At 30.6% G+C, this 24,755-nt stretch overlaps 1 protein-coding gene and 1 long non-coding RNA gene across 2 annotated transcripts in view; one reads left to right on the forward strand and one right to left on the reverse strand.

Annotated features, from left to right (window-relative positions):
* Positions 1-1,363: 1,363 nt before the first annotated feature.
* The window catches only part of LOC121114363 (uncharacterized), a 95,040-nt gene continuing 71,648 nt past the window's right edge, over positions 1,364-24,755 (reverse strand). The window contains exons 3-5 of the mRNA XM_040708311.2: positions 5,203-5,332; positions 3,348-3,628; positions 1,364-3,187 (exon numbers count right to left, since the gene is read on the reverse strand). Of these exons, the coding sequence (XP_040564245.1) occupies positions 2,085-3,187; positions 3,348-3,628; positions 5,203-5,332 (1,514 nt within the window). The 3' untranslated portion in view covers positions 1,364-2,084. The remainder of the gene's footprint in view (positions 3,188-3,347; positions 3,629-5,202; positions 5,333-24,755) is intronic.
* LOC139904891 (uncharacterized) lies at positions 5,231-6,306 on the forward strand. The gene is made up of 3 exons (XR_011779150.1): positions 5,231-5,347; positions 5,426-5,472; positions 5,528-6,306. It is a non-coding gene; the product is annotated as an uncharacterized lncRNA (long non-coding RNA).

The following is a 24,755-nucleotide window of genomic DNA, read 5'->3' on the forward strand; positions in this document are numbered from 1 at the left end:
GAACACCCGGTAGTTTTGTTGGATATACTGGTACTATAGAGGTACTGGTATAATGCCACATTTGAGACGGTACAAACACATAGTCTGAGAAGTCACAAACTAAAGAACAGATTTTCATGAAATTTTTACTGCTGTCTTTTCAATAAGTTGAATTTAAAAAAGAACACCATCTATGTGTGAAGCCAAGTACTTTTCAATTCATGTTTTATGTACAGTAAAAAAAAAAATCCTCCCATTACAAAAAAAACTCCTTGGAGTCCCTTTACTGCCAATGATGTAACTCTTCAAATTTCTGAGTTAGAAAATGATCCTTTATATTAATATAATTAAGAAGAAAATTCCGTTATTAAATTATCATCAAATTTTTAGCCAACACTCCAAATTGAAACCATGAAAAAGTTCGAACTGGTTTTTATTAAAAAAAACTCACGAAACCTATAGAAGCCTTTGGCCACCCGTTTGTTGATACATACTACACAAGATGTATATTTAATTTTCAAATGACACTTTAATCAATTGAATCCACATATAGACTTATTTTATTCTTAGGATCTTGTCGCTTAAATGACATAAAAATAATTTGATTTGGGGAATAATTGTCTTTAACTTTTTGAGATATTTAATTAAGTAAATGACCTTGTGAATATCTTATTTTTGACAGTTTTGATTTTAATATATGAGGGGCTCAATCCCAATATGCTAGGTCATTTTAAGGGAGAAATTGTAATGAAAAATTTCTACTTGCTCATTCTTTGATCATATATTGATTTGAATTGTTAGGAAATATGTCTGGATTCTCATAAGACATATTTTGTGTCCTTTATATATACATAAATACCTGGGAAATAGCCTATCTCCATAATGTTCTACCTTAAAAATGATTTTGGGAGAAAAACAAGATTTAGTCTTTTCAGACCCAATGATTCCTAAAATGAGAAATAAAAAGCAACGAGACTCAGACAATTGTCCCATAATCACTTTAAAGCTCACTTCCTTCACATGGTAAACACTTTGGTAAAACTATCAATTCATTGTTTGCAATAATTAAAAACTATTACCTAAATAATAATAAACAGTTGGCAACAAGAAAAATACCGAAGACTAGTTACAGAATGTGTTTTTTTTCTTCAAATTTTTCCTTTCCCTTTTGACAGTCAAAGTAAAGTTAATAAAAAGCTAGTCTTGTAAAGAATGATCCCAAAAAGATTTGGAGGGATTGATGTATAAATAGCTATATTTTCTAATATTTTGGTCAATTATCTCTAGCTTTAAAAAATAATCACTTGTTTTTGCTCAGCAAATGCCCTCTTTGTATTGTATCTTTATGATAACAGTTCATTAAATAAAAGTTACAAAAAATATATAAAACTCAGGGGAATTTTATTTTAATACACGACATATTCTTAACAGTTTAAGGACGTCTTAGGCTCAAGAATATGTAAATACTAAAAACCAAAGCACACCAGACATAACAATATCCTTAGCAAGGTAAACATAAATAATAAATAATACAAAAATATAGGAATTTGATGATTGCTGAAGAGTTAGTTTGACTCCATAACATATGAAATCATTTGATGATAATTATTTGAAGAATCTCAAAGAACAAAAATAAAGAAGGGGTTTAATTTGGGTTTAAAAAATCAGATATTCTAATCCATTTTACACAAAATGTAATATTTACAAGCAATAATATCATTTTTGTTGTGTCTTGTATGTTCATGTTTTGTTTGCTTAAGAGTTATATTCAATTACAAAAAAAAAAAAAAAAAAAAAAAAATTAAGAAAATGTGTATTGAGCAATTGTTTTGGGAGTTGCAAAATATATTTGAATACATGCATTTTGTGGGAGGGGAGTGTGACGCCACCTTTGACAAATGCAATTGTCATTCTTTGAAGCAGTTTTTCTCTTGATTGCCATGAAAATATATCTTTTAAATCAAATTTGTGAAGTCCTTGTAAGAAAAAAAATATATACAGTTGAATCATTTAAAAAAATTTATATCATCTATAAATAATTTATAGAATACTTTGAGGAGGGGAAAAATACAAAAAAGGGAAACTCCAGTCTGACTTTTCATCACTTATCTTCTAACTGAAAACTTTTTCTTATGAATTTTGCGGTTCTTATGATATTTTTTCTTAAAGGATGTAAGGTCTTTATAGTAGAGAGTGTTGCTCAAAACTCTTCTAAGGACATCTTCATCTAAATTAATAAATTTCTTTTTCTCTTCTGATTGATCATGATGATCAATTTCGTTTACACTCTGTGGAGCTGGTGATGAATCCACATGGACGGAAGGCGTGTAAATGGGATCTGTAGATATATCGTTAGTCACTTGGATTTGAGGTACATTATTACTCGAAAATGTATTTGTGATGCTATTAAAACCACTAATGCTGCTACTACTTCCAAGTGGAGATGTCGTGTGAAGTATTTCATTTGAGCTGGGAAAGCTGGAGAATGAAGAGGAAGGTGAGGGAAATGAGTTCACTGGAGCTGTACTGAAAGAAGAACTTCCAATGGACTGCTGTGAGAAAGAAATGGGGGTTGACGGGATGGAGGATCCAGTACCAGAGACTGTGTAAGAGCTCTCGGCTGGAAAGGAGAAGGTGCCAGAGGTCTGCGAAATGATGGGGCCTCCCGTGTTGTGTGTAGAGGAAGTGATGACGGGAAGTGAAGATGATTGAGAGACAATTGGGGGTTTGTTGAAAGTGGGAACTGCAGGTTGTGGCTTGTATGAGGAGGAAAATGTTTGAACAATGGGCTTGGTATATGTGACAGTGGGTTGAGTTCCAATTGATGAAGAAAACGAAGAGAAAGAGGATGAAGAAGACGGAATTGAGGATGAAGAAAATGAGGAAGATGGATTGGAGGAGGATATGAAAGAGGAGGATGGATTGGAGGAGGATATGAAAGAGGAGGATGGATTGGAGGATGATATGAATGAAGAGGATGGACTGGAGGATGTTATGAATGAGGAAGATGGATTGGAGGATGAGATGAATGTGGAAGATACGGGAATGGAGGATCCAGAATATGATGGCGAAGGAGGAGAGGGAAATGAGGATGTTATAACCGTTGGTTTAGATGCAACAACAATTGGATTTCCTGCAGGCTTTCCATAGGTATCAATGTTTGCATTAAACCCTGTTGTAGGTAGGGGCTTGAAGGAATCTGAATTACCTATTTAAAAAAAAACACATAATAATCAAATTCGGTAAGGATACAATAATAATAGTCTGAACCAGTTTTAAGAGAAGCATATAGTGGGCACTTGACCTAGACCCCCTCTAAATGTAAAAAGGCCCAGTTCATACTTAAACCGGCCCTGATAATAACTTACCAAAATGACAATCACAATCATCAAAATTAATGTCCAATGTGCCAGAACTATCTCCAATTTGATATGCTGGAGCTACTTGTGGAGGTTGTGAGGGATTTTTATAAGCAGGTGGAGATATGTATTGAGGAGCATATGGAGCACCATATGAGTCTGCAATTCCACCATTTTGATTTGCATAGTAGAGTGAACCAGCAGTTGGAGTAGGTGGCAAAATGGGTTTCCAAGTGCCAAATGTGTTTTTATGTGCGGATTTCATAAAATTAGATCCTAAGCCAAGCATTCTGAAAGGTGAATAAAGAAGTCAGAGTGTTAAGGACCTCAAATCATTCTTTTTCAATATAAGTATATGTTAGTATTGGATTTTGTTCTGAAAATCCTAGACCGGTCTGAGAATGTTACCATTTTTAATGGATCAAAGTATTTTGGTCCTTTCAAACAAGTTAAGTTCGGGTTGGATCAGTTTCATTCAAAAATCCCTCTATAATAATCGATTCTATAAAGGAATTATTAATGACGTTAGCTGTCTTTAAAAATTGCAAACATCCGAACAGTAACGTTTTATTAAGTTGAACGAGCTGCCATAAATCATATTTGTACAACTCATTAACTAGGATAGGGATAAAATTGGTCCATAAGTTGAGATCGAAAAAAATCGGTCAATATATTTAGAAAGAAAAAATCGCACTAGGAATAGATAACAATTAAGTTTTGTCTGCGGTCTTAAATTGGCGTCTGCCCAGAAATATCAGTTGTTCTGAAAAAAGTCACTTAAGACCGAATTGGAAAGAATTTCGACCTTGGATCGAGTATCAACACTAGTAAGTAAATTAAGGGATGACTTTTTAAAATATTTGTACCTTCTCACTTGTGCCTTGATTCATATTCGAAACGAATTGAATATTGAAATTATGATTTTCATTATCATTCTGACCAAAGCCATCTATATGTACATAATTATTCTTATTTCAAATCCACCAAGTCATTCCAAAAGCGTATGAGGAGCAAAATTTATGAGTTTTATTTAATAATGAAGTTAACATTGAAACGAAAAATACTTCCTTTTTTTGGGTGGTTCTTAGTTTAAAGTAAGTATGTACATATTTGCTCTAGTAATAATTATCTGATTAAGGAAATATCTTATGATAATGCATAATTAAAGTTTCAATAAAAATATTTCATAAAAACTTTACTATTTAAGGTCGTATGTTAAAAAAATTCAGTAATACAAAATAGGAAAATCCTTGGTTGTTTGAAAGTAGCTCAGTTTGCACATTTGTACATCATATAGGCCATGTAACTCATTTTTAAAATTACTTATTACAAATGTGGCCTGTCAACAGCAAATGAATATAGAATAACTTTATTCCAAATTGAGTGTGGATTACATTTCTATTCTCAAACAAATTATCCCCAATTTCTATCAATAATTTACTTTGATTAATCATTTTAGAGCCGTTGCAAAGTGCACTTAAATTATTAACAAGTAGTCGTCTCAATGGAAAAATTAGAAAATGATAAATTTTCAAATTGGAAAGGACTATATTGGGCCCAATATCCGTCTTCCTAATCAAATAAAGATTTTCAAATAGAGTTTTTATTCTTGAGCATCTTATCATAATCCAGAAATTTTTGATACTAAGCTTATAACTCCCTGAAATAAGTTAATCAAATATTGCGATCTATTTTTTTTTTTTTAATTATCTTCCTTTTTGTTCAAAATTGTTTTTAGGTTGACGCAGCGCCTATCCAAATCCTTGATGATTACTAAATATGTAATATGCACACATTTATATATTTGAGGGTCAATTGAAATATTGTGTTCTGATAGTGTGGTCTAAAAATAAGACTTGATTACCTTTGTCTTAGACTATTTCCTTGATGAACCACGTTATTAAATCCACGTCTCATAGTATTGGCCAGGCCATGCATGATGTCCGGAACTTCCTCTAGATTTATAAAACTCTCTCTCTTTGTTCTGTGATGATCTATAGTGTTAAAAAGTAAAAAAAAAAAAGATTAGAACAAAATAATTCATGTTAAGCGAATATTATGTTTCATAATTTAATCCTTCTTTCCAGATTTAAAAGCTATAATTAAAACGCTAATAAAATGAAGAGCACATGAGGTAATGAAAAGGGTCGAGCAAAGATAAATTATACTTATAAAATGAATATTTCTAGGTCATTTGAAAGATACATTCCAAATACATAAAATTGTTTTATTTCGAATTCATGAGTTTAGGTCATGCTATAATATACCTACTAGGTGCGTAGTTGAAATTTGGACACTTATAAAGGAGAGGAATAACACATGAAAGGAATTTATAAATCCTTCCATCAGCTGATAAGCTGAGTGTATTATCATCCCCCTCCAAAAAAATTAACGCGATCAACAAAAAATCGAAACTGCTGCTTAACTTCGAAAGGAACAAACACCAACAGAGATCGAAACTTTACTCAAGCAAGCAGGCTATTAATAACAGTACCTATTGGCATCGAAAGGAAGGCCAAACCCTGATGGTAACCAATCACCCAGCATCGGTGATGAGTTTGGTATTTGTTGCATCTTATGGAGAGGCTATTTCCCTGATCTGGTTTAAAACAGGGTAATAGCTCAACACTACTCACTACTTTGACATGTCGAGGACTATGTTCACTTCTTCTATCAGTTACTGGATCAAGATGGGGATATGGTTCTTCAACAAGATGATCAATAGGAAAAGGTTACACAGTAGAGCTGTTTGATTTTCATTTTTTTTCGAATTTCCATTACGGTCGTGAAGAAAAGTTGTAATATGCTATTGAAATTACGTATGCAATATTGCATTGTCCAACGAGATCATCTAGAGGTCACACATCTCGATCAAATTATGAATATAGATACTAAAAATACATTTTGAGTTATTTAGCTTTAAATAGTTTTGATAGACATTTTTCTAATCTATAAAAAGTATTTTTTCTAAAATGTTCTTATGGAGAATAATACAAAAAAAGTTAGAAAAATTTGATAACCTGCGTATAGCACACATCATTTTTTTTTTACATTTTCGAAGAGGAAAGATCAAATTTTGCTCTATAGAGTAGCTTTAGAAAGATAAAAACATTATAAATTTTTTGTTTTGGGTAATAATGTATATCATAATTTATTGACAAATTAAAAAACTATTGTCTCCTTTCAAACTTTGAATTAAATGTTTTACCTAAAGAAGATATTGTAATCATGCATAGGCAAATCCCAGCTTTTCCAAACTAGCTGTAATAAAATTTCAAAAAAAGTGGATATACAAGCTGGCTATTACACAGTCCTATTTAGAGACCAACATTCTTTTTTGGAGGAAAAAAAGGTGTCCTCCATACTCGCCAGATGCATACCCGTTCAAATTTTCCTTCTGCCCACATGTCGAGCAAATTATCTTCCAAACAAAGGCACCGAATCTCAAATTTCTCAAGGCCTCCATTGATGATCATGTGAATTCCATGAGCCTCAATTACAATATTACCAACTAATTGAGCTTCCAGCGGCGTATTATTCCATTATGAAAGTCGATGCATGTTACATTGAAGATTAGAGATGATAATACAAGTGCCAACCTCAATACAATGTATAGTTAATATATTTAGTTCCACTAGCTTCCGAAAATAAACATGTTAAAATTCCAGATTCAATGTGTCTAGTTTTCAATTCCGCACCTGGTATAACTCATACAAATAACCTTCAGTTTTGAATTTATATATTAACTTTGATTAAATATAGTCCTACTTTTGTTTCTTTGTATATTTTTGCAAAAATGAAATGACCATTGCATCGTTTTTGATATATTATTTACCTATGAGCATTCAAGGACGTCTGCAGGGGTGAGTTGGAGGGGTTGTAGCCCCCAAATTAAGCATTATTTTCCTTTAACTAGAAAATGTAATATACGATTTTTTTTTCAAAGAATTTAATATTTAATTTAAATTTTCAAATTTTTATCCTAAAAATTGAATATTTGATTTTTTTCACCAATAATTTAATCTTCTGTGAACAGTTGTCAATTATTAATTTTATTTTAGAACATTTATTTATTTTTGAAATTTTTTTCCAGAAAAAAAGTATTTTTTTTGTGAATAACTTTGTATTTTTGAATTTAATAAATTAAAAAATTTCAAATATTTATTAAACAATTTTAAATTTTAAATTTTTTTCCAAAAATTTAATTTTTTAATTTGTTTGAAAAAAACAATCTCCCTACAAAAATATATATATATATATATAACCCTGTGGACGCTCTTTCCATTAAGCAGTATCATGTTAACAATGTAAATATTTGTAAATTATATTCCTTATGATCCATCTTTAACTACATTTACGTATTTTAATTTTCAGGGGTTTCAAAATGCATATATTAATAATGTGTAATTGATTTCAATATATGTTGCAACATTAAAGTTATGTAATTTCATAATTAATTAGTGTTTTATTTATTATTTAGGCAGTGTGAACAATAAAAAAATTGTAAAAGGGTTTGTTGAATTGATGAGAATGATTTTTGTCATGGTAGCTTATAACTTTCTCTTTTATAATTTTTAATAACAGGCTTGAAAAATAAGCAAACAATATAGAGAATTTGTTTTAACTTTGTTCATTTAGCAGTTCTATCCTTTGCTCTCCAAAGATATTTTCTACACTATGACCAAAGCTTATAACATAATAATTTTTTTGTTCAAAATTTATTTGGCTATGGAAAGACTTTTTTGTCCACTAAGGACACTCAGAGTGGCATATGCTTTTATCAGGGCGTACGGAGGTGTGAGCTGTAGGGGGGTGTAGCCCCTCCCCCAAAAAAGATTAAGGAATTTCTTCTTTTTACTAAAAAAATTGAATAGTTCAAGTGTTATTTCTGAAAATTTAATATTTGAAGTTTTATTCTGAATGTTTAATATTTGAAGTTTTAGTGCTGAAAATTTAATTTAATTATATGAGAATCGCTGTGGATTATTGAATTTTTTTTTCTTAAAATTGAATATTTCAAGTTTTATTTTTGAAATTTTTTTCCAAAAAATTTAATATTTCAATTCTAATTTTTGAAATTTTTAAACCAAAAAATTTAATTTTTTTGAGAAAACTGGTATAGATTATTGAAATTTCTTTCCAAAATATTTAATACTTGATTTTTTTCATTTAATTTTTTTTTTTTGGACAGCTGTGGATTTTTGATATTTTTTTCCAAAAAATGTAATTGAAATTTTTTTTTCTAAAAATTTAATTTTTGTGAACATCAAGGGATTTTTGATTTTTTTTTAAAATTAGCAATGAGTTTTTTAATTTATCTTAATAGCTATGGATTTTTGAAATTTTTTCGAAAAAATGTAATATTTCAAATAAAAAAAAATATACATTTAAAAACCCAAGTCCCTCCCCCCTCAAAATATGATCCTTTGGTCCTTTATTATACTTTTGACTACGCAACCTCCATGTGAATTCTACGAAAGTAAAAACATACTTTATATGTCACAAGTGACTTCATTTGTGATTTTCAAAAGAGATACTCATGAGGAAATAAGTAGTTTTTGTAGAAAATTAAATTTGGCCAAAAATTGAAATTAAAATTAACAGAAAGAAATTCAAGAATGAGCCCTCAACATAACTTTTTCAGAGAAGATCGGATTAATGAATGAACAGAAAATGTGCCACGAGCCTAAGCATGCCAATATGTACATTATCAGAAATTAAATATTACATGCCTAATAGTGGTGAGACCTGGTCCAAGATTAATGTGTTTTTTTTTGGTTCGGTCTAAGGCGATTGTTTTGGTCTCACTCTTTGGACAGATTTTTCCCCTATCTTAATTTATGAGTACAGGTTCAGACAGAATTTCTTGAAAGGACGAAATTAGTTCGGTCCACTAAAAATCATAACACACTAAGACGGCTCTAATATTTTCAGTACCTACACTAATACCTACAACATTGATATATTTTAGAGTTTGAGAATGCCGCATGTCGAGTCATTGAGCTTGATACATAGGTCATTATTTTTCAGGAAACCAATTTACCAAACTGAATGCAAAATCAAGGATTTATTCTCTATTTAGATTCATAAAGGATTCCTACACACAGATATACATCTTAAAAATGCCTCAAATATGAATGAATACACACCCGTAATGCTTTACATATGAATATCTATATTGAATAGTTGAGAGGAATGATATTTCAAAATGAATATATTATTATTTAATCATGATACACGAAGATATTTTTAAGAAAAACAAAATATAGGTATAAGCTTAATCTCAGAAGAAACAAAAGTATAAGTAAGGTCAAATTCATTCATGCAGAAATTATCAGATCTTAACCCTGCACCTGAATGTTTAGTGTATGTATGCATGTAGTAAATGCAAGGATATTTCAACCTGATTTTCAACAATGCCAAATAATATACATATATGTAATGGAATCAATTCAAATGTAGTTCAGATCCTAATAGTTATCCTTCATTTCATTCGATAAAATGTTTGACTACAAGTTTCCGCACATTTGCACACAAATATATGATTTATATCAACTGAATTTTAATTGACTTAGAATCCAATTATGGAATATTTTCTAAAACTTCAAGGCTGTTGATTTCCTATTCTTATAAATATACAGGGTGGGGATTTTTCTCAAATGTTTTACTGTTACATATTGGGAGCCATAGTAAAGTCAATCACTCAAACTAAGCACCTTCAGCTTCAACCTTAGCCTCCTACCTGGCCTTGAAACTGGCACAGGCTTTGATGAGGAGCTCCTAGTCCATTCTTACCACTTCCTCGAGAATGGAAGTTTATATGGAGTCAATAGTGTTATATGGGCGTTTATGCGTATATTGGACTCTTTCTCCAAGACACACCATAGCGGACCCCCCAACTGGGGGGTATGGGGGTCATAGTAGTACAAGGGGTTCAGATCCGGGGAGTTAGGAGGCCAAATGCCCGGCACGGGGAACAACAAAAATGGCCACACTTCGTTCGAATTAGGAGGAACTCTCAAGAATTTTAAGCTTTTTCTTAAACAGTTTTGTCAGCTGAATCTGATGAGTACACTTTCATAAACATAGATTTCAGAGTTGCAAAGATATTGAGATCTAAACTTGTTTCGGATTTGGTATGATAATCTTAGACCGATCTGAGATCATTATGAACTCTAGTGGACAGTAGTAATTTGGTACTTGAAACAAATTTGGCCTGGACCGGTCTCATTTAAAATTCGGTCTAGACCGATTTTATATCAACCCGAACAAATTATTGCTCATAAAATCATCATATTTTACAATCTTGTTGGATATTTAACACAACTGTTTTTAATTATTTCTTTTTCCTTTTTAAGTCAATCTTAATTATTCTTTATTTAAATAAAGCTCTATCTTCCCTATTGCTTATTAAAAAAAAACAAAAAAAACATATAGCTTGTTTGGCAAAACTCTTTGTTCTTTCGCTTAACTTATGATACGTAGAAGCACCATTAATAGGGTAAATAATTTTAGTAAGAATTCTACTTAAATTAGGAGGCTAAATAATGCGATTCTATAGATGAATTGTTGATGAAGTTAATTGTGTTTTAAATTATGAACATGGGCAACTTAACATTCATACATTTAAATGTGTCACATTTAATAATATTTTTGTATTACTCATAAATCCAGATAGAAAATAATGTCGGTCAATAGAAAAATTGGTCTATATTTTGACTAAAAAAAAATTGATCTACGATTTGTAAACAATTAAATTTTTGTCTACAGGCTAAGATCAGGGTCTGGACTGAAATATCGATCCAAATTGTTCTAGAAAAAGTAAAACTTAATACCGTGTCGAAAAAAAAATTCGGTCTTAGACCGAGTCTCAAGACTAATAGACGAGTACATAATTAAATATATTTTGTATACATATGTACATAATATTTAAATATGAGTTTATTAGTAATTAGATTGATATATATAAATACATTGAATGTATCCATAAATATTTTAGTCATAGCATTTAAGTCCATGATCGTCGACTTAATTAGATTCTTTAAATAATAATCTTGGAATCAATGACCCTCAAAAATATATATGAAAAGTAATAATAACACACCTTAAAGAAATGGTTGATGGATATACGCCACAATGCTTCATCATATAAGAAACGCATGTGTGATTATTTAGGCGTTTCTAGGACGTGGATTCCGTTGAAAATTTCAACAATTAAATTTGTATCCTATTTTTGCGTAAAATTTTTTTCAACCCAGCCATCAAAATTTCTAGTAAAAGGCCAAAATTTATCAATTTGGACTAGAACCCCTACGGTTACACCCTGACGACGCCCCTGCCTTAGGAAAGAGAAAAATCTAGAGCAATAATAATCATGTTAGGAAATAAGGAAAGTTTTCTTTATAGAACCAGTTTACAGGAGGGGGGTGATTTGAGATATATAAAGAAGTAGTGTTGGGGTTTTCGATGTAGGAAATTCTAGATCAATCTGAGACCCTTATATTTTTTATAAGACCGAAGTAATTTGATATAAAATGGTCTAGTGAAAAGAAACCATACATACAAAAAAAATCGATCTCGTACCAAGTTTCAACACATGAAAAAGTATTCAAACAATTTTGCAAGAGTCAAATTTTTTATTCGAAGAATAAAAAGTAGGTTAAAAAAAATGTAGCTCATTGGACCACGAACTTGTTAGAAATCATACTCTTAAACTCAATGTACATAAGTTCGATTCACGGTCGCCCCTAAGGAAGTGTAGGTATTGACTTCAAAGGTCAAAATTCTTAGGTCATATTTAGTAATTTTAATTCTATAATGTTTATTTAAACTTAATCGTTGCAATTTCATCTCATCAATTAAAGTAACATTAGTAAAAGTTGACTTATTTTTATAAAAATTATAAGCTAGTTCATTTTCTAGAAAAAAACCTATTCACAGTTCTGAAAGGGCCCCATATATTGCCTTTACCTTTTGTCCAACACACGGTAAAGCTGACTAGTGATGTAAATCGAGTATAGTTTATAACCGTCCGCTTTTTTGGAAATGGTAATCTGAAGAAAGGATTTTCTATTCCTCTGCTGTTGACGTTTTATTTCATACCTGAATATGGAACTTATTTACCTACTACATTATATTTTATTCAATGCCTGATTGAACATTCGAGTGTGCTCATAAAAGACAGTAGTATCCTTGAGGATTTGTTGGAGTGTTATATTTTAAGTTCTTGTTGGACTCTGAGTATAATCAAAGATCGACATCGGAGTATTTTTTCAAATGTCCTTGTTTGTTTCTTCCCCCCCCCCTCTTTCTCTCTCCTCCCAGCTGATTGTAGGTGATATAATAAAACGTCAAAACAGATAAGCTGCTCTCCAAGTTACAATGTTGATTCTCGGTTTCTTTTTTTTTAACTGGCCAAAATACAGACGATTTTCATGACTAAAGCTGACTTTATATCGAGCCAATTTTTCCGCATACTCTTCAGTCCTCAAGGCCGTGATTCGCTTATGCAATCTTGGATAAACGAATTGTTTACTTATTAGTAGTTAGTTTATATACGGAGGATAGTGGCGCCACATTAAGTTCATTTTTAGTTTGGATACTTATTTAATCATTACGAAAACTTTGTACATACATTTGCGCCATCTGACGGATATCGTCGTTTTTAATTTACTTATGTCCTATTGAAATTCATTCATAAATAATATACATAAATGAAATTTAAAGGCAAACCATAATTTTTCAAAAGTTATTTTTGATTTATAGTTGTGGAAAATATTATTTAATTATGATGTATGCACATTGTACATGTTTATTTTTATGATCCAGGCCTTGGATAAATTATAGTCATATATTCCCCTCGAATCATATTGAAAGACTTAACCACAGTAATTGGCATCATTTCATAATCTTCCCAGTCATTAGAATGATACCAATTACTTTTATTATATGATTGATTTATACTAATATTTTGCCAAAATATTGGCATCATGACTATGATTAATATTTGATCATTTTAATATTAAAAACAATTCATATTTTGATAGATACAATCATTCTTAATGTAAAAAGTATTTAAAGTAAAGAACTAGAATCTGGAGATTTATTTCATTTTTGTATACGGATTTACAAGTTTGTAACTATTTTAAATATATATTATATTTTATGTAAGGACCAACTATGACCTATATATTGATCATGATAGATCCATATCAAAATATCTTAAGCATTCGCAAGAAAACATTTGATTTATTCTCTAAGAACTTCCATAGCACCACAAAAAATATTTTTTAGTTCACGGAGTTACCACACTACCACAAGCTGTCGATATATTACTTCCTGTTAAGCTGTTACCAGCAATTATTGAATAGTTCCATAGTTTGGAAGAGTTGACTAATTAACAACTGATTTTGGGACTTTTATTTTCGTTTCTTTTTGGAGGAAAGACTGCAAGATACAGCAAAGTTAATTAAGTGCCTGTTGAAGGTCAAAATTTTACAGGAAGCTTAGTTTGCGAGCGAATAGAACTAAAGTTGCCCCTTTTGAATTTGAATTATATCAAATGATGTCGTGAGTTATTTGTAGGTATTTCTTAGGTTTAGTCCAGCATTTCTCCAACTTTCGGCTCTACCTTTCATCAGATGTATAAGATATTAGTATATATGGAGTGGGCTGGAGGGACTGTAACCCCCAAATTACTGAATTTTTGCTTTTTACTAGATATTTTTTGGGCAACGATGAAAAAAATTACGAGAAAATAGGAGTAAAGATTTATTTTCTTATAAAAAAAGGTCATTCGGTCATTCATGCATGAGAGCAAAAAGTTATTCTTTTGGGAATAGCTATGGATTTTAGATTTTTTTTTTTCAAAAATTTAATATTTAAATTTTTTTTTTTCCAAAAATTTGATTTTTATATAAATAGCTGTGGATTTTTGAATTTTTTTTCGAAAAAAATAATACTGAAAGTTAAATTTGAAGACAAATTAATTTTTTTGTTAACAGTCGTAAATTTTTTGTAATCCTTTTGTTTAAATTTTTTTTTTTAAATTTCAAAAACCAAGCCCTTCAGCCCCCCTACCCAACCCTTGCAAAAATATATATACATATAATCCAGTGGACGCCCCTGATCTTTCCCCTAAAACATCAACTCTACAATTTTTACTACTTTTGACCATTATTGATATTCTAGACATTGCTTCGTGGAACTCCAATTAGTTGTTTATAAGGTGTGACTATTTCCCTAATATTGATTAAAGAGTAGTTGAGAGGATACAGCTAACTATCACACATATAATCACAAGGAGTCCAAAAAATATACTAATTTTTTTAGTAAAATATTTTGTGAACTATTTTTTGTGACTGTATTTCACAAATTAAATTTTGAATTTATAAAGCCTTGACAGGTAAATATTTTTCGTTTCCTTTACAGAATTCATCTTGTGAATCAGTTAAGAGAGTGAATTCATTAACAGTTGCATAGTTATTTATGGTGTAACCCATAGTATCCAGAGCTCCCCCTAATTAAAGTATTATTGCAAATTTGGACAAACATTGATCGTGTGGTGTTTGTTTAGCCAATTAGTTTTATAGCATAGATAAAGATCAAGCAATGCGGACAACAATGGATGTGTAGGTTGTAGGGTTGTATCGATTTATTCGGATCAGATTAGCCTTACGCCTCTGGGACTGGTACTTAAGACTGTCAGTTCTTGGAACCGATCCTTAACTGTCAACCCATGAAATTTTTCCAAAGAATGTCGATGGGTTATTATGCCAAATGTGTTAAGATCATATATCTTGCAAAAAGTATTCATTTCTTCATTATAATGAAATATAGTTCAAACATATATATAATTTTTACTTAGTTATGTAATTTACCAAATTATATAACTGGATGATTAAAAAAAAGAAAAAACACACTCAATGACGACGTCACGATGACAAATATTACCTTCTTTAAGGCACGAGAAGATGGACTGGACTTAATGGGACCGGTTTATACTGGACCACGATCATCGTTTCTATATATGGACCGATACAAAACTAGTAGACTGGGAATACCACTCTGTGCTGAAACAGGCACAAAATTCCATTGTACAAACTAATGTTTAAAAATTTACTAGAAAGGGGCTAAATCTAACATTTTTTAATTTTAATTTTTGACCAAAATCAAAAAATATGATATCACATATTTTTCCCTGACCCCTGTAATTACAAGCCATTTTTATTTCTCTTTTTTTTTTTTTTTAAAAAAGGCATAGAGATAATGTGAGGATTGTTATTTGCTATTCTTATACTTTCTGCAATTACTCATACCATTAAAATTCTAAGAAATACCAAGCGAAGTCAGACTAATACACGTTTTTTTTAAAACTATATTTTCGGTAGAATACTTGTATAGTACAACTGTATGTATTTTTGAGCATGAGGAACTGAATAATAATTTATGGCCATAAATCATGATAATGAAGGTCCTAAATTGAGCTAACACACCTACATAGACTCATATATAAATACAATATAAGCACTTCAATATACATGCAGGACATGTTATAGCTACAATTAACATAGGTAATCTACAACCTTAATTATTTGGTTGTAAATCCGGCCATACCATGTAATTATGAGCAAATAAATCTAATTGATCTTCAATACCAATTAAATCCATGTAAAAGTACTTGAAATAGGATGTTAACTCACAACTAATAAAAAATTATCTCCTTATTGGTAATTATTAAAATATTTGATTAGATAGCATTCAAAATAACTCCTAAATAACCTTATTTACGTATAATATTTATTATCAGCACATAAAAATATAAATTTATTCAATATAAATTTGATAAGTAGAGGATTACAAATATTGTAATAGCTGTTCCGTTATTATTTGGCCTATAGAAGCTAGAAAACGAGATACATTCATGATGATATTAAATTATATATATATTATGTGCCTATAAAAGGATCCCATGTAAAGGGTATTGACCTACGTATAAATTTATACATAACTTCTATGACGTCAATAATTGGATATGCATGTTAAATTGAAAGGGACGTCCAGAAGCAGAGGCATATAGTTTATTATTTTTGTTAAATAAAATAATTAAATATCTGTTTAGAAGATGTTACAGTTAAATGCTAAAGAAAACAGTAAAATTTCAAAAAATGAATGACCAAATCCAGGGTCGTCTGGAGGTGGTGGAGGGGTTATAGTCACCTTAATGAAGAAATTTTTACTTTTTACTAGAAAATAAAATAATTTAATTTTTTTTACAAAATAAATATTTAATTTTCAAATTTTTTCGAAGCGATTTTAGTTTTTTGATTTTTTTTTACAAAAATACCAAAACCAAGCCGCTCTCCAAAAAAAAATATATATATGTATATAACTATGCGGACGCCCCTAAAATGTCCTATTTTCCAATCATGTTATGGGAACAAAAGGAGCGTGTTAAAAAACGACTTAAATAAAAACTAATTATAAATTAAGGATTTAGACAAAATGTGCAATTCAAAATATTGGAAATGAAAATTGGATCACATTTTTTGATTAAAATGAAATTAAATGGGCTTTTTCTTATAAATGAATAGATTTATACAAAAAAAAAAAATTCTGGAAGGATTAGGAAACAGATCAATAGGATCAATGGATACAAGTTTAATAGATGGGTAAGTACTTGTCAGTACTACGGTAAAGTTTGTAAAAAAATAACTGAACATAAAATAATGTCACATTTAAAAGTGTACGATTTATTCAAAAATTTGTCATTTATTTAAAGGTTATTTGAAGAGTTTCCTCATTTGGATTTTAATAAATATTTATAAGAAATGATCTAAGCGGCGTCTAACGTAGAAAAAAGGAGTGTTTTTTCTTCTCTCTACCCCAATATTATGAAATCCAAATACATAGTCAATTTTTACCATTTTTCTTAATAAAAAATAAACAAGGATTCCTCAAATAAAATTTGGTTGTTTATGTGTCTAACATGAATAATAGGAAAAACATATATGGGATATCACAGAGCTATGGGTCACGTGATCCATTTTTGTCCCGAGTAATAGTCGTAGCGACCTTTTTTGTCCGATTGGACAATAACAATATAATAACAAACAATGCAACCTCCACAAATTCACCCTTGTAACTGAATTATTAAGGTAAAAAGCTTAATACGGCAAAAATGACAGAAAATGATAAAGTGAGGTCAAAAATGGTGTCACAAAAAGCAGCTTATTACAGGGGAAAAAAATATATTTACGAGCATGTATCTCCTCAAGCTCAAGGTTAATAGAACTATGTACAAGGTTATACAATAACGCTTTTATGATTGATTTTTGACTTCCACCTCGCATTTAACAGTTACGTCAAAGAGTATAACTGTCACCAAGAGTAGCTATAATGCCGTCTTCCTTGTCTGTTATTGTTAGAGTACGGCTGTTATACTCTATAGCGTCAAAATATGTCTATCTTGCCCTAAAAGTTGGTTAAATTGAAAATTGTGGCAAGCTCGATTACATAATGGCATAACTTTTATTTTTTATTAACTCTATTCAAGCTAACATGCAAGTTTTGTTACTTTGTTTTAAAGCTTTAGGATTACACGGTGTTACCTCACTAACATAAAATATTTTACGCTGTTTTGTTGTCAACTGTGAATGTTTCTGCTTTTTTCTCCCTTATAAGTGTTTGTAACTTTGATGATATGCATTTTAACAAGCTTTAGTTAAGCTTTGAACTATTTTAAAGAAATATTATATGATAATTCTATAGTTAGAAAGAATTGGCTGAGTGCTACCAATTGATTATGTGTCTTTTTTCTGTTTATTTAGGAAGGAAAGAGTGGAAATACTACAATATAGGTTTCAATGCGTTATTTCCACAACTAAATGGCTTACATTCATAATGATGATGCCATGTGAAACCCCCTGTTGGATTATTTAACTAATTATTTATTAACTGCAATAATTTTGGAGGTAATAATTACATGTACAAAATCGTGAACTTACGTAATAAATGCTTTTATTATATCAAAAAAAATTTAAAGGCATGGTGATTATGAATAGTATTGTTGATCTTTCTCCTTTTTTTCTTCAATAAAACCAATAACCAAGAAATACAAAATCAAGGCTACCCATGGCATGGATGATTCAATCACTCATTTCCTTCTTATAAAATAAATCCTGTATGCAAAATTCAATGAGTTTAAGGAATAATCAATCATTGTTATGATTATTTCGTAGTACAAATTCATGAGTGTTTTCACAACTAATTTATTTCCTATTCTTCTTGAATCAAGGCAGGCGTAAATCCTTATGAATGGGGATTTACATAGAGACTATTATTATGCTGTAGATATTAGTGTTGAGAATCGGCCAACACCGAATTTTTGGTTCGGTTCAGCCTCAAGGGATTTTTATAGACCAACTCGGACTAATATTTCTATCCAGACAACTATCTCAGACCGTAGACCGAGTTTTAATCGTTTTCAAATCGTGGACTCGTTTTTTCATCCCTATTCATTTATGAACCAATTCTCTCCTCTATTCTAATTTTGAGTTATTCCAATATTTTTTATGCAATACATTCAACTTAATATGATGTTATTGTAGGGTGATATTCACCGATTGGAAACCCAGCTTACGTCATCAACAGTTTTATCTTTAGAATCAATCTAGAACAAATTTTAAATAAGAAAGATCCGAACCGAACTTCTTTAATGGGCCGACTTAGTTCGGTCCACTAAAAATCATTAGTGTCTCAGACAAAACCCCAGCACTAACAACAAATATGATAAATAATGCAAGATGAATCATTTGAAGGCCTTCCCTTTGCATACCATTTCATTTGTGTGTGTATATAATAAACGCCTTGAAAATATTTTAAGAAGGGGGGAATAAACTAATTTTTCATGTTGGGAGGGCTTTTTCTGTTTGTCTTCACTCATTTTGTACCAACTTTTAATGACACAATCACACTCTATCAATGGCCAATAAATATGTATATAGTCCTTGGATTTTTCATTTTCGAATATGCCCATTTCAGAATCCCGGTAGAGTAATCCTAGTATGTAATCTAGAGGAAAGTGGAAAAATATGAATTTATGTGCAGCAAGCTGCAATTTTTAGGCATGATTTGTATGTTTATAAGTTGTGTAAGATTCTAGAGCAAATTTTAAAGTTAGAGTTTTTAAGTTCTGCTTGAAGTAGAGTTCCTGTGAGGACAATAGATTCATTTTTGAGTATTGACAAATTTCGAGTTTTTGAGAATTTCCACATATGTAAAGTGGTATTTCCTTTTTAACAAAACTCTTCTTTTATTAAGAAAGGAGCATCTGTAGATTTGAGGGATGCTAGAAATTTTGACAGATCATTACTCGAATTTTTTGAGTTTTGATGACTCAAGTTCAAGTAAAGTAGAATTTTCTACAAAATATTTTGGGCGAGTTCTAGCAAATTTCGATTTTGTTCACCTTGCTACCAAATTGATCATATTTTCATTAACTACATAATATGGATACTGATAGTGTTGTGTCAGTCCTGATTGTTCAGTTTAGTCTTAAAATTGAGTTGGATCATAGTTTTATTTGCAGGACTGAGCTTAGATAGATGGACAAAAACACTTTGGATACATAAATAAGAAGCAAAACTTTATTAAAGTGCCGATATGGACGGCTTATTTTAGTGAACTTTGGATTTGGGATCACATTCTATTCGCAAAATTAATAGTTTCTCCTATATTTGAGATAGTTCTGGAAAAATGATGGATCACGATTTATATTTCAGCATATTAGATTGGAATTGATTTTAATTCGAGGCTTTAGAAATAAAAATTGAGGACATAGTTTTATTCTAAAGATAGAGCAAATCGATCATAAAAATTTCTGACAATGAAGTTGCTTTAGTCGTTTACTTTACAAAATTCACGCAGAATTTCATTTTATTCACTTATTGCACTGTTACCATTGTTGGATAAAAAATAGATTCAATATATATTTTGACATTAAAATACCTTCTTAAGTCTTCCATTGGCTATTGACACAAATAATCTGGAATCTTGAGCCCTTTCAGTCATTTTGTATCAAAAATATTCAAATAATGTGATAGTTGGGGTTTTTTTTTTGTTTTGTTTTTTCTAAGTTGAGTTTTTGAACTTCAATTAAAAATACGGTAAACCATAATTTGTCAGCTTCAATCTTGACACGGAATCTTAAATGTGTATGGACATAAGAAGAAATGCTTGAAAAGTACAGCATTGAACACAATTTCACGGCTTCCTATTGTATTTACTAGGTACTTACATATTTAGGCAAAATGAATTCATTTGCTTGAAGAAGCAAACTACTTATAACACTTGAGAGTTTTAATTGAAAGAAATTGAGGGGCGTTATTCCATTTATAAATACATAGTATACATGATTTTTATAAATAATTATTCTTTTAATGGCTAAATAATGACTACCTCTTTTTGGGGTGTATTTTGGTATTCGGAAAAGTTTGGGAGAGGAGGGGATCCAAAAAGTTATTTCAAATTGTTTATGTACAAACAAAGCAATTTGTTTGAATTCCCTCCCATTTCATTTAGAAGTCCTCTCGTGTTTGGTCTTAAATATATACACATTGTATTCACATCCTTTCATGCTGAGTGTAACTTCCTTTGGCACCCTTGTATCCAGCATAAAAAAATACATACACAATATAGGCAAAGGCCAACATCTGGAAATGAGTTGGACATTAATCATTTCAATTTTAAAATGATTGACGTCATTAATCGTATGATGTCATTCAAGCTGGATCTCAAGGTTATAAATGAAAAAGATAACAAAAAATAACTTAAGATAAAACATTAAGCTACATGTAGGTAAGTAACTTTTTTTAGTCTTTTATGAAGGGAATGGGTGACCTCCATTTGAAACACTGTGGTTCTAAGCAATGCTAGTCTTGTTAAACTGAAATAGACAAAATATGTGTGATTAACAAAATTGTTTTTTATTATTATTTAAAAGACAATAACTAAACGAAGGCAATGAAAACAGTGGATCAAAACCATCAAATATTATTGTCATGCTTGATGAAATTAGTCTACTTTAAAATACTAATCGTTTTGTTTAGTCTAACCATGGAACAAATAAATATTTTACTTTCTCTCAATAAAGGGTAAAAAATACACTATGTCAAATTGAGTAGACAGGTGTAAGACTTTAGAGCCCTGGAATACGGGGAATTACTATTTTTGAAGGATCAAGTATTCAAACTTTTTCTAAGAAATAAATATCCTAGTACTTATGATCTACATATGTAGCCGTTTTGGGTAATATTACTTAGTTGAGTAATAAGTTACTTATTACATGTTACAACGGGGAAAAGTTATGTAGTTTTATAACTGATTACATAAAATTTAGAGTCATAATATTACGTTACTTTATATTACTTCTTTTTGATCTCTTCATAGGAGATGAACAATGATACAATCCATTCCCCGAGTTACTTACATTAAATAATGATTAGAGTGTTCTAGCATTAATAAAATGTTCAAAAATGAACCAAATTGTTGATAAAGTTTCAATGCCTAACTAATGATCAGGATCTGTTGTAGCTGCACAAATACCCCCAATGTGTGCTTGTGTTCTTTATTTTAGATTTTGTATATTATTTTTAACACAAATCTACATCTACGGTAAACAGCAAACCTAACCTAACCGAACAAACCCTTCGAAAACAAGATTTCTAATACATTTTCTGGATTAGTATTTTTTAATAGCTTAATTAATGTCAGATTCAATGAAGCAATATATTTCATAAGTACTCAATGTTACTTCTTTAGCAAAGTAACATCGATATACTATTACTTAGTAGAAAAATAATATAATTTAGTAATATACGAGGGCGGTCTGAAAAGATTCCGACCTAACAAAGATACAAGACATTTTTTCTCAATGTCTCATTTCATTTTTCAAGATAGTCTCATTGTTACTGAACGCTCTTCTTCAAGCGATGCTTCCATCCCTGTAACCCGTTCTAAAAAAGTATTTGACATTCATCTCTGCAAAATATTTGTCTACGAAGGTGATTTACTCTTCATTTGACAAAAATCTTTATCCTCTATGCTCCATTTTTTGATGAGGGAAGAAAAAGAAGTCGTTTGGGCTAGATCTTGCGAGTACCGTAGGTGGTAAAGCAGTTCAAACCGAAATTAGTGGGGTTTCATCGTGGCAACTCGTATGACCTCTTTTAAACTCAGCAGTTCAAAATTTCAGGGTAGTAAATGATGGTGCAAAGTCCCATACAGAGAATCCAACTCATCTTTGATTTGTGTTGGCGTATTTCCTCTTCACGTTAAGGTCAGAAACATTTCAGACCACCCTTGTACCTTGTATTACTAACTAACGTGTTACTACCCAACACTGCTATGTAATAATGTAAAGTTCGACACCCTGTACGTTTGATTCATGCACAACCAGTATTAAAAAAAAAAAAAAAACACCTGACTAAAGTTTACAAAATTGTATTATACAAAGTTTACGGATATGTAATTATTATATGATGTCCCAAGATCGGTAGATCCAAAGGTTGAATTAACTACATATTTATGAAATGACAGCTTCGACCTGATCCAATAAATTATAAATGTTAACAATACACTTTAGACAAAAGATCTTAGACTTATCCCAAATTTAAAGGATTTTTAATTTAGAGGTGAGTCAGTTTAATAAACCATACTCTGAATATTAGAGTGATCCTTATTAATTTTTTTCTCTAGAAATGTTGGGGAGACATAGTCCAAAAATTATCCTTTGGATAAAAAATAACGAAAACTTAGGTAGAGTCATAAATAAATGGTGTGTTCCATAAAAACTCGAATATTTATTTCAACACTAATATAAATGTACAATCATATTAGTATTACATAGTCGCCATGGGTGTGCTATTGCGTCGTGGCAGGGTTTAACAAAAAACTTTTTAAGATGGTCCAGTAACTCTTCTTCTTCATCGCCCGCTGCACACCAGACAGAATCTATTCATGCCCGTCAAAATTGTCCTCTCTGAGTAGATTTTCAATCTTCCTGAACAGGAAACTGTCATTCAACTTTAGATCGTGGCTATAGATGGGTTGTTTTATGCATTATAGTCATTTACTAGTCAGGAAATCATGTATATCCTTCGATACGAGTATGTTTAAAGAAATATAGAAAATAAATCAATTCATTATTTTTCAAATAGATGGCTTTAATAATGTGTATCACGCGTTATATAAGTGCAATAAGATTTCGCGCTGAAGTAACTTTGTGATTGTTGAACTCAGTATTGTGTGAGCGTGCTTCAAAGATGGACAACACCAACAAGAAAATGCGCCATATTTATAATTTTTCTCCAATAAATGTATAAACAAAAGCAAGGCAGCTAAAAGTTTGCTTTCGTCAGTTCTGTTTCAGTAATTTTGATCTCAAAGATGCACCAAGCTCTGGAAGGCCAATTGTAAAAAATGCGGGTAAAATAATTGAAATCATGTAGTCTAACCATCATGTAGGCACTCCTTTGATTGCCAAGGCGATAAGTATTAATGAAAAAAATTGAAATATTAATATAAAAATCAATTAAAAATAATGGATTTATTTATACTACCCCTATTATTTGGCATAATATAATGTACCGTGTATTACACGTAATTTTTTCTCCTTATTTCTTGCTTTTAATAAATTAATTTGAGCATTAGTTCAACAAACCATTTTAAAGTATCATTTTTCATATTTAAATCTTTTATGTTCGACTTGCATTGTAACTTTATATTTGAGTTATTTAATTTTTTCAATTGATATCCAGATTTTCACAACAAAATGTGTTTTTTAAGGGGTGGGGGATTAAAACAACAAAATTGTAAACTTTCATGGCCGTTACATATGGAGTAATAATTAGAATCACTCGCTTAAAAATCAACCCATTTAGTAACGATCTATTACCTACATATATTGTAAGAAAAAAAAGAAAAATTGAAATTACCTGAGGAAGATTTGTAGCAAGAAGTATTACATACCATAGAACATGGAAGATGTAAATCCCTTACTTCCGGGATACGGTGGTTATGATTCAGGTCTACATACCCAATAATCTATGTATGTAATACTTCAAAAAGATACTAATTGACGTACGTATTTTCCATTACATCTTTTATGGGCAAATTCAAAGACGTGCAAATACATGTCGATATTGCTAAGAGTGGTATTGATGTACATATGTAAATGTATTTATATGAATATACACAATTAGAGTTGTATGAAATATGACCTCTCTGTGTGTAAAAATTAAAAAAATCGAATAAATTATATGGTAGCCCTAACGATTATAATTTTTTATTTTTGAGGAGAGCAACTTTGCTGTTACAACGTTTTTTTAGATTAATTTCAGGAAAGGAAATGCGCACCAC

Source organism: Lepeophtheirus salmonis, chromosome 3 (genome assembly GCF_016086655.4).
Source record: "Lepeophtheirus salmonis chromosome 3, UVic_Lsal_1.4, whole genome shotgun sequence".
Classification (NCBI taxonomy): Eukaryota; Metazoa; Arthropoda; class Copepoda; order Siphonostomatoida; family Caligidae; genus Lepeophtheirus; species Lepeophtheirus salmonis.